Source organism: Anopheles bellator, chromosome 2, assembly GCF_943735745.2.
Source record: "Anopheles bellator chromosome 2, idAnoBellAS_SP24_06.2, whole genome shotgun sequence".
In the NCBI taxonomy this organism is placed as follows: domain Eukaryota; kingdom Metazoa; phylum Arthropoda; class Insecta; order Diptera; family Culicidae; genus Anopheles; species Anopheles bellator.
In genome coordinates, this window is record NC_071286.1 from 73,768,674 (window position 1) to 73,778,846 (window position 10,173).

General features: G+C 51.4%; 1 protein-coding gene across 1 annotated transcript in view; it reads left to right on the forward strand.

Moving 5' to 3' along the window:
- LOC131208030 (muscle-specific protein 300 kDa) overlaps positions 1-10,173 on the forward strand; it is a 67,981-nt gene that overhangs the window by 33,507 nt on the left and 24,301 nt on the right. Inside the window, exons 9-15 of the mRNA XM_058200672.1 lie at positions 595-900; positions 1,861-2,009; positions 3,486-4,296; positions 4,374-4,532; positions 4,600-4,812; positions 4,890-5,147; positions 7,551-10,049. Coding sequence (XP_058056655.1) covers positions 595-900; positions 1,861-2,009; positions 3,486-4,296; positions 4,374-4,532; positions 4,600-4,812; positions 4,890-5,147; positions 7,551-10,049 — 4,395 coding nt within the window. The remainder of the gene's footprint in view (positions 1-594; positions 901-1,860; positions 2,010-3,485; positions 4,297-4,373; positions 4,533-4,599; positions 4,813-4,889; positions 5,148-7,550; positions 10,050-10,173) is intronic.

Here is a 10,173-nt window from a genome sequence, read left to right on the forward strand (position 1 = left end):
AACGCTGGGAGCAGCCTGATGAGATCCACAGTCCATTCATAGATGATGACGCGAAGTGCGTAACGTGAATGAGAAAAAATGTTTTGATAAAATAACATGGTTTTGCGACACCTTGCCTCTCATTTCTTGTTTGTTTGGACCTTTGTTTGCCATGGATAATTCGTCACCGAAACGGCTGGCGGCGAGTGGTTTGTTTTTGAAATGATTATTATTCAACCCCTGCCGGAAGTGCTGAGCTTTACTTCTCATAAGTATGCAGATGCTGTCGAGTTGTTTGAGACACTCGCTCTCTGATCTCGGCCTGTCGGCCGTCATCTGTTGCTCTCTCGGTCGTAAGATCGTCGACTCTCCGAGAGACACTGAGACTGATGCTCGGCGCTCGACTCGGTGTGATTGCGGCTCGGCCAAAAGTAAACCATTATCCTTACCGAGCTAAGGTAGACAACAGCGACAACGAATTCGCTGCGAATTCTGTGCAGAACGACGCCGACGTAAAGACAGTTTTTTGAGGTGCGACGATCGATCGACCGCGCGTTTGCTAATTTGGGGATTGCTCTCGACAAATTGTGAATAAAGTTCTCAACTATTTCGCAGGCGCAGCAAAACGAGCTCGACACACTGAACGAACTATCGCAGAAGATAGTGGACCGTGCGGATCAGTACAATCGAGAGCGCGTGCAGAAGGAAGTTGGCGACGCGACCCACCAGTGGACCGGCAACGCGAAGCTGCTCGAGAATCTGCGCGAAAACCTGGTGCAACTGCAGCAACAGTGGGAGCAGCTGGAGAGCATCCTGCAGGAGCTGGAACTGAAGTCGAACCTGCTGCTGGAGAAGGATCGTGGCTTGGATCTGGTGGTGGAATCGCGCGACCAGATCGAGGTGAAAAAGCACATCGTCGAGGTGAGTCAAGCCGGGGGTTGTTGGCTCGTGCAAAAATATCCCTCGCCGGCGCTTTTGTCAATCATCGAGAGCCGATCGTAAACAACTTCGCCCGTCACGCCCCAGCCAGCGGAACCGAAAGGATTAGATCCTAAAAATAGGATTACAAACGACGATAAAGTGATAAGCTCTGGTGAAAAGTCGGCCGCGTGTGATCTCACGAAACACCGGGCGCCTCCATTTTGGCAGCTCTAGAGCTCGATCCGATCACCCGATCATTCCGTTTAGTTAGTAGCAGACCGAAGCCGCCCTTTGACAGTGACGTAATTTGAGGCCACCGATGCCGTCGTCCTAAGCATGATCTCATCGGTGGTGGTATCGTTGACGGTGGTTCCTTTTTGCTGTCACTCCGTGCATTCGAACGATCGCCGCCGCGAGGACAGTATGTTTGCGGTAAATGTCGTGTTTGTTTGTTAATGCTTTTGGGCAGTAAGGCACACCGCATTGACATTGAGCTACGCGTTTTTTTGTGAGCTCCATGATTTCACACCGACGGCGTGACAAACAATTCAAGGTTAAGCTTGAAGCTGCACTTCGGAAGATGAATTTGTTTAGAATTTTCTCAGGGGGTAACTAGCGTTCATCGTGCCGCCGTTTCCTGTTTGCAAATCGATCACATTTTATTTTTAGCAGATCGATGATGGCCACCCCTTTTGGCGTCGGATGCCGCCGATGTTGGCCGAAAACTCCACACCCGTTTATTGATTTAGTTCCCCGTTCGCTCGAATCGGAACGCTGTTATTTACTTCGCCCCGAGCCGGAAAATCGATGAACACGAGGACCATCGAGGACTCGCGTTTGCTGCATGCCTACTGCGATAATAAACAGTTCGTCGAAGGTCGATCGTTTGATCACACTGTCATTGGGTGGAATGGAGTCGAATTACGGTTGCTCTTAATGTGACTTTCTGTCCTTCAACAGAACTTGCTGGAAGACAAGTCCGCCCTCGGCCAGCTGAACACGAAAGCGAACGCGCTCGCCAAAACGCTCATCAAAGCCCTTCGCGAACAGAAACTATTGCCGCAGTCGCTGGAAGAGAAACTGACGCACCTGAACGACATCAACACTCGGTAAGTGTCCGTCCCGGTGAAGGGAACCGCCCGGAAGTGTCCGATATCGTCATCGTCGTCGTCCGGGGAATGAAAGCGTTGAGTTACGGTGTAAGATGAGATTATCGGTCATCACACGACACCCCGTCTTGTGGCGGCGTGGTGTGGGCCGCCGGGTCAATGTCGGGCCGGGTGGAAGGCCGAAAGTGGTAGAATGTGATGTCATCGCACCGCACACAATGCAAACACAACTGGCTAGCCGGTCGTGGCCGCCTGGATGACTGTGCCTCTGGGGCACGTCATCTGCTCGTTCGTTCGGAGAACGTTCCGCGAATACGAGAGCGCCAATGTCCGCCGAAAGGGTGCCGATACCAACTTTGGGGCCGGCTCTCACACAGAAGCGCTTACTCATGGTGTGCCTGCTGTCGTGAGAGAGCGCCTGCCGGTGTTTGTCGGATCCGGAATCGAGGCGTGAGAAAATCCGCGAGAATGAAGTGGATCTGTGTAAGAGAGAGAGAATGTTGCGAGAGAAACCCGAATCCATAACGACGACCCCCAACGCAGGTTGGAGCCGGTTGATCGCATCTCCACCGCGCTTAGTCGCTATTGATGGCTGAAGGCTTACGGCTGTGAAGAGAGTGCGTTTATCGTGTAAACCGTTTACATATCGGAGTGCATCGAACGCCCCGCTAGAAGGAATAAGGAAGGAAGTCACAGGTCACAGGAACACCTACCAAAGGCATAGTATCTTAAAATCGAAAGGTAAACAGGGAGGAGCTTTCCAGGCAGACGGAGTGTAGAGAGACGGTACAACAAGTGGCCGGCACGTACGGCACATTCAACATTTTATTACTATTGCGCCTCCGAACTCATTGTCGTCGCACCGGAACAGTAGAGGTGATCGTGTGCCCTCGCTTGCCCCCGAGGAGAGCGCGAACGGGACGGAGAAAGAGTGAAGAGCCAGCACAACAACAATAAAAAAAAACAGCGCACACACCCGAGAGCTGACGCCGCGCCACACCTCGCGGCCAATATTTTTTGGGGGGTTCTCGACTCTTGGAACCCTGACCGCCTGTGGTTGTTGTTGTCGTTTTTCGAGACGCGGACGGCGTGCGGAATTGCGAAACTCATCCGGTTGCAGCACAAAAACGACGACCATCCCCAACGCTCGGGGAGCTCGGACAGCGGCTCGCGGCGATTCTGACGTCATCGGTTTAAATTTAAATTTCTTGATTTCTCGATATCTTTCTCATCGCGGCGCGAGCGCTGCTGGTCACAAGGTCGCGTAGCGCGCAGCTCGACCGTGTTCTAGACGGTGCCGTTTTGGGGCAAAGAAAGGCAACAATTTCTGCTGCTCTGGACGATATCGAGCGTTTCCGGGCGCGAATCTCCCGCGGGTTTTTGTAAGCAATTGCTAACTCCTCTCGGGTCACGGGAACACGGGGCTGTGGCTGTGGCTGTGGGGTTCCGGGGTGTTCTCTTTTTCCCTTCCCACAGACTTTCGGACAACCTTTCGAAGAAAGAGCGCCAGCTGCGGGACATTCTGAGCGAGTTGCAGCACTACCTGGGACAGATCGGGGAGCTAGCGCAGCGCATCGAGTCCGTGCGCAAGGAGCTGACGCAGATTAACCCGTTCGAGGAGCGCCTCTACCAGACGGAACGAGCCCTTGGCACGGCCCGCGAGGCAGCCGAAAATTGTAGCGTGCAGCGCGAGGATCTTCGCCGGCGAGTGAACGAAAAGTATCTGCCGCTGCAAAAGTTTGTGCCCACGGACCTGAAGGACGGTCTTGAACTGCTCGATCGCCTGCTGTCCGGCATACAGACCACGATGGAGGACTACCAGGGTGCGTACCGGAAAGCCAAGACTATCCGGACCGACTACTTCACAGTGTACGATCGCATCAAGACGTGGATCGAGGGCGCCGAGCTGACGATCTCCAACCATGCGATCGACCCGAGCGAACTGAAGAGTAAGCTGGTCGCGCTGACCAACGAGTTCGGTGACGTGCGGCTAGCCCAGGAGCAGCTGGTGCAGAACGGGAACGAAATTATGCGCCACTGTCAGGAACCGGGCGATCGGACGGCCACCCAAGCTAACCTGGAACAGATCGCGCACGAGCTGGATAAGACGATTGCGTCGATCGAACAGAAAAATCAAACCGTCGACCAGATACTCGGCAACTGGGCCAACTTTATGCGCCTGTACCAATCCGTGGTGGATTGGTCGATCAAAATCCGCGCCCTGCTCGAGCGCAAGCTCCAGCTCAACACCCTGCACGAGGCACAGCTCGCCTGCCAGAACTACTCCGTGAGTTCGTTATCGCCTTCTGGGCTCGCACGCTTAATTTAATTGCCTCCGCTTAATTGCCTTCCTCTCCCTTGCAGAGTGCCGTTTCTAGTCTGGCGGATGTGTCACAGAATTTGAGCGAAATGAATCACGAGTTTGACCAAATCAACGAAGTTTGCTCGACGGCCTACCTGAAGGGCAAACTACACGAAGCGGAAACGTTGAAAATCGACATCGAAACAGTGCTATTCGAAAGGGTAAGTGCAGCCGGTGCCGCGGTGCAATGTGCGGTTCTCGCTTACAGTCTACGTTTTCTCGCGATAGAACCTGTTCCTTCACGAAACGACGGAAGAGTGGCAGCAGTACGAGCGGAAGATTGAGGGCGTCAAGGACTGGATTAAACACTCCTACCAGACGCTTCAATCGAGCGAGCTCCGGAGTAAACCGCTACGTGACCAGCTGCGAATTCTGGAGCAACTGCTGGCGGACATTTCGGCGCAGAAGATCAAAGTCAACATGTCGCTGGAGAAGCTGCAGGTTAGTTTCTCCCCCCCGTGGTGGGGCGCTCGTTAATTGTCTGATCACGAATAATTGACTCCGGTCCCCGTCACCAGGTTCACTTCCACTCGGACATCATCTACACGGACAACCCGAACATCGTGCAAAGCGGACGGGCCGTCGTCGGCGAGCTGGACAAGCTGAATCTGGACGTGTTCCAGACGACGCAGAACCTCGATCAGGCGCTGACGCAGATCGAGGGCTGCCAGACGGAGATGCAAGCGATCCGCCAGCGGATCGTGCACGAGGAGCAGCAGCTCCGGAATATCTTATCACCACTGCATCAGACTGGCGATAGTGAACAACATGAACAGGTAAGTGCTCGGATGGTTTGAATGTTTTTCTTTATCCTTTTTGCGGTTTCTTGCCACACCATCACCCGGACTTCATCAGTCTTCGGACCGGTTTCGGTATAAACATTTCCCACCCTATCACCTCCCTGTATCTATCGTACCTCTTTATCACCCACTTTCGTTTTCCATACGCACACACAAACACGCACGCAGGAACGAGGCCACGTTCTCGTGAAACGTTTTGAACGAATTTTTGTACCAAAGACACACCCAGCACACACCAAACACCGAACCCAAACCGTGATGGGTCATAAATATCATTTTCAAGAGCACCCGCTGATCGGTGGCCACTGGTTGCCGGTTGGTAATAAACATGGCGCACAAGGTTACCAGCGCGCACACGATCGCGTTAATGGTTGATCTAAGAAAACGAATCAACGAAGCTCGATCGGGCCGGATGATTTGGGCCACACTGCCTCAAGGGTGTTGTTGTTTGGCAGCAGCAGCTTCAGTATTCGAAACCATATTATGGCACTTGCGCGCACACTCCTAGCGAATACAGAAGGGCATCATAAAACTCATCATTTTTTGTTTGGTTTGAATTGTGTAAGAATTGTGTTTTGAAGATCAGCTGCACACTTGCTCACACACGACAACATACACATCATAATGCACTCGAAGGCACACGATCAATACAAAAAACATTCATCATTTTGTGGTACACATTCGTGCACCAGTAATTTAAACCGGTGTGCCGGTCCGTTCGGAGATCGTCCCGACGGAGATCGGTTGGTCTCGGAGCGCGCCGGTAGCTCTTCCATTTAAATCACGTCACTTTATCACGCGTTAGCCACAACAACGCTCACACCAGTAGTAGTCCGCAGTTGCCGCTTGTCACATGTTTCATGTTTTATGTATGGGAAATTACCATCGGTGCTAGGTGCGGTAGCGCCGTGGATCACTCCTCTTGTCCCGCTGACACCCGTTGGTTGGAGTAGTTGTTTTCTATATGTGATCGTTGTGCGAAAGCCAGCATATTATTGTATTGAGTTGTGTAATTCGGATCTTTATTTCTGCATGCAAAATTTGTAAAGAGCACGTCCAAATTAATCACTCGGGACAAGAGCGAGAGAGGCCATCCACGGTGTCCGCCACTATTTTGGAAAGGTCAACACGGGTCGACGGGTATCAGCATTCGTTTACTTACTTATTATGTTTTTATTTCTCTTCATCTTTAATTCATCTATCCCTTAAACCTCGGTCAATGCCACATAAAAACCACGACGCATCAAATGAACCTCTCCCAAATCACAAACCATGCTCCAAACTAACACCCTCTCGGTTGCCAAACTAATATCGATTGCCCTCACGTGTCGCGGTAACTATTTACTAATCCCAATCCGCGGTCTGGTCCGTGGAAATTGCTTATTTATCTCTTCGCTTGGCCATCCATTGTATGTGCTTGCCCCACCAAACACAACACACATCATCCACATGGCTCACCTCGGGACTGGCGGCGGGGTCACACGCTACCTTAGGAATGTCGCGAGCGTATTCGAGGGTTGCAGTCGCAAATGAGTCAACTGAATGATAAGATTAAGCTTTTACTACGTCGGGGTGCTCCGGACCCGTAAAGTTGTGCCGCTTTGTCGTTGATGTCAACTTTGTTGTTGCCGGAACTCTCTGGGTGTACGCGAACGTCGCAACACGACGCACGAACACCTGGGCGACACTCGGACGAAGGAATTAAATCACACACTGCCCCATTGTCCTATGTTGGGCGGCGCCACGAATCTCGGACTCTGCGGAAAGAGTTTCACTGATTGATCGCAAAGCGTAGTCAGCATCCGATCACGTGGCCGATCGACGAGCGTCATTATTTATAGGTTTTCCTGTGTTCATTACACAACTTGTTTGAATTGCGTGCGTTTTGATCGAAAATAAACCTTACATTTATTACTCATAAACATCCATTTCTGTTGCAAATTGGGGTCAGCTGCTAGATTTATCGCCATTTTGTTGGGAAATTGTTCGCCAGTTACAAGGCTAACCAAACTTAGTAGGCGTAGTTTACATCGCCTGCTATGGATAATATCGAATGCCAATATTGTGCGTTTATTTTTTGGGAGAAATAAGGGATAAGCAAGGGTAGAACTTTTGCGAGATTTCAATATTTTCATAAATATTCTGTGCGGAACCACATCAGCCGGTGAAAACCCTACTCTGTCTGTCTGTGATTGTCTCTCTCTCTCTCTCTGGTTCTCTCTTCTCTCTCTCGACTACTTTCTGTCCGTGTCTGCCTGAACTCATGCCCGCGAACCCAGTCAAGTCAAGCCTCTCATCATCTGCCAAATAAACCTATTCGCATCTTCACCAACGAACAAAAAATTCCTCGAAAAATAAATTGCAAATTCCATCACTCAGGACCATTTGACGCCGTTCGATTGGAGCGTAGAAGAATGTTGCGAGCAGGCAGACGCACGATCGTCACAGTCAGCAGCAACAGTAGCAGCAGCAACAGCCTCAGCAGCGACTCCAGAACCCGCGGCATCGGAACCACCGCCTTCCGCTGTAGCCTCCGTGTGGGGTACCGCCGGTGGTTCCGGTGCTGGTGATGATCGCACGTACGCGGAAGTTGTTGCCGGACTCCGGCGACGGCAGCGCCAAAGTCAGAGATACCTAATTCACAGCACCGATGCGGGCAACCAAAATGTTACAAAGATATCGATTGGTGGCACGCAGGCGAAGATTAACGTGCCAACCAGCAGCACCTTTTGCCTGTCTCCACTGTCAACCGAACCCATCGATGATCCAGTCACCAACGCTACCCGCCTCTATTCCACTCGTACCGTGGTCACTCTCGAACCGACCGACCCCAAATCGGCCCGCCAGGAGCAGCCTGGAAACGATGTTCGTAGATCGCGCCGGGCTCCGAAATCTCCACGACCGCCACCCCGCAATGCTGACCGAACTGAACAGGGTGCTTCGAACGTGACGACGATTATTGGTGCTTCCTCGACACAGCCCGTCGTTGTGATGAGCTCGGCCAGCATGCACGAAACCAGTCATCAGGATGTTGCTGAGGCCGATGCCGCCACACCTATCGAGCACTTTGGAAACAAGACTTACGCCGAGGTACTGAAAGAAATAGCCGCATCGAATCAATGCCGTATCCAGCAAAAGCAACCACTGGGCAATGAACCACTTGGTGCTGCCGCGGGTGTCCTACCCAGAAACCTGGCATCGTTGGAAGTGCCGTACACTGGCGCACGATCCCGATCGAGTTCGCGTAACTCTCGTTCCAATCGAACCGGAAATGCCGCCACGGTATCCCGAGTAAACATTGTGCACAGTGAACCGAAATCTCAGCGGGGTGCCGCCGCCGCCGGTACATGGACTGGAAAAGTGCAAAAACATCCGAACTCATCCACCGATCGTAGTGCTGCTAATCCGGTAGATCCGCCCGCTTCCGTCGTGACCCTTGGCGCATCCGAACAGAGTGAGCAATCCGAAAATACGATCTACAAGAAGGCGAAGAAGAGTAAGATCAAACAGCCGCCGAAACAAGTGTTTGTGACTGAAGTTGATGTGAACAGAACGGAGGCGCCAGGGGCGCCATCAACACCGGTGGCACCGAAACGGCGTGATGCGGCAAAGAGTCCGATGAAGGTGGTGTCTGTGGTGAACTTAACTGACCAACCGGACACGAATGCGGAGACGAAAATATCGATAAAGTTGAACGAATCCCAGCCAGGCGTAGCCATCGTAGCGGAGCAGGAACAGAGGGAACATTATGTGACGCAGATCCAGCTCGATCCCGCAGTGCATCGTCAGCAGATTCGCCGGAGCGCCAAACAGACGAAGAAACAACGGAATACTTCGAACAAATTGCAGCAGATTGTGGTGGCACCGGATCAAGAACAGGGACAGAACGTTTCGATGGTTGAAATTGCTTCGCCGAAAGAGAAAAGCGTCTCCATCGTCGATTTGCGCTCACCGAACGAACCTTTAACGGTTACTTCGATCGAATTGAAGGGTGACCAAAGTGGCTGGGATTTGGACCGAACCGTTTCGGAAACCGAAAATGTGACAGTTGAGAAAATAATCCAAGTGATCGGTGCGCCAGCGGAGAACGTATCATCGAGCCGAGATGTCGTCGTGGAATGCACCCAAAGGAACGAAACTGTGACCTATCATCGGTCGGAAATATCTATCCGCACTACCACGGAAGTGGTGCAAAAGCTCGACTTTGAGCTGAATCCTTCCACCGATGATGTGAAAATGGAAGAAACGGTGCTAGAAGCGACAGATAGCGAAATGGACAAAGAAAATGTACAGCACTTCTCAGTAGTAACGATGGAAGGACCGCCAAAGCACGACGGAGGAATAATCGTGAAAGATGAAGCAATTGCAATGGACGTATCAAGCAGCGTGGAAAGTATAAAGCAGGACAACGACAGCTCTGAGGCGTGGTGTCCTTCCTCGAAGAAAAAGAATAAACAGAAAAAATCCCACAAACAAATTGAAGTACAGAGAACACAAAATGAAATGGAAAAAGTTGTGCCTTTGGCGCCGATTCCGTTGAAAAAGGAACTGGATAAGAAGAGGACAGCATTTGTTAGATCAATGCTTGTAAATGAAGAAAGTGATAATATTGAAACCGCAAGAACAACAGTGCATCCTGTGGAAGTAAAACTGGGAATGGAGCCAACCGCTGAGGCGATCGTACTCAGGAACCAACCAGAAGAATCTTTCCTAGCTGAAATGAGTGTAACCGATCGCGGTGCCTCAGAAGATCCAGCCTCTGTAAATCCTGTTGATGTTAAACTGGAAATGAAACCAACACAAACATCTATTGAACCTACGGCTGAGGAGATCATCCTCATGAACCAGAGAGAGGAATCGTTCTTAGCTGAAATGAGCGTAAGCGATCGTAGCACCTCCGAAGATCTAGTCTCGGTGAAGCCTGCTGATGTTAAACCGGAAATGCAGCCAATTCGAGCATCTATTGAACCAACAGCTGAAGAGATCATTCTCATGAACCAGA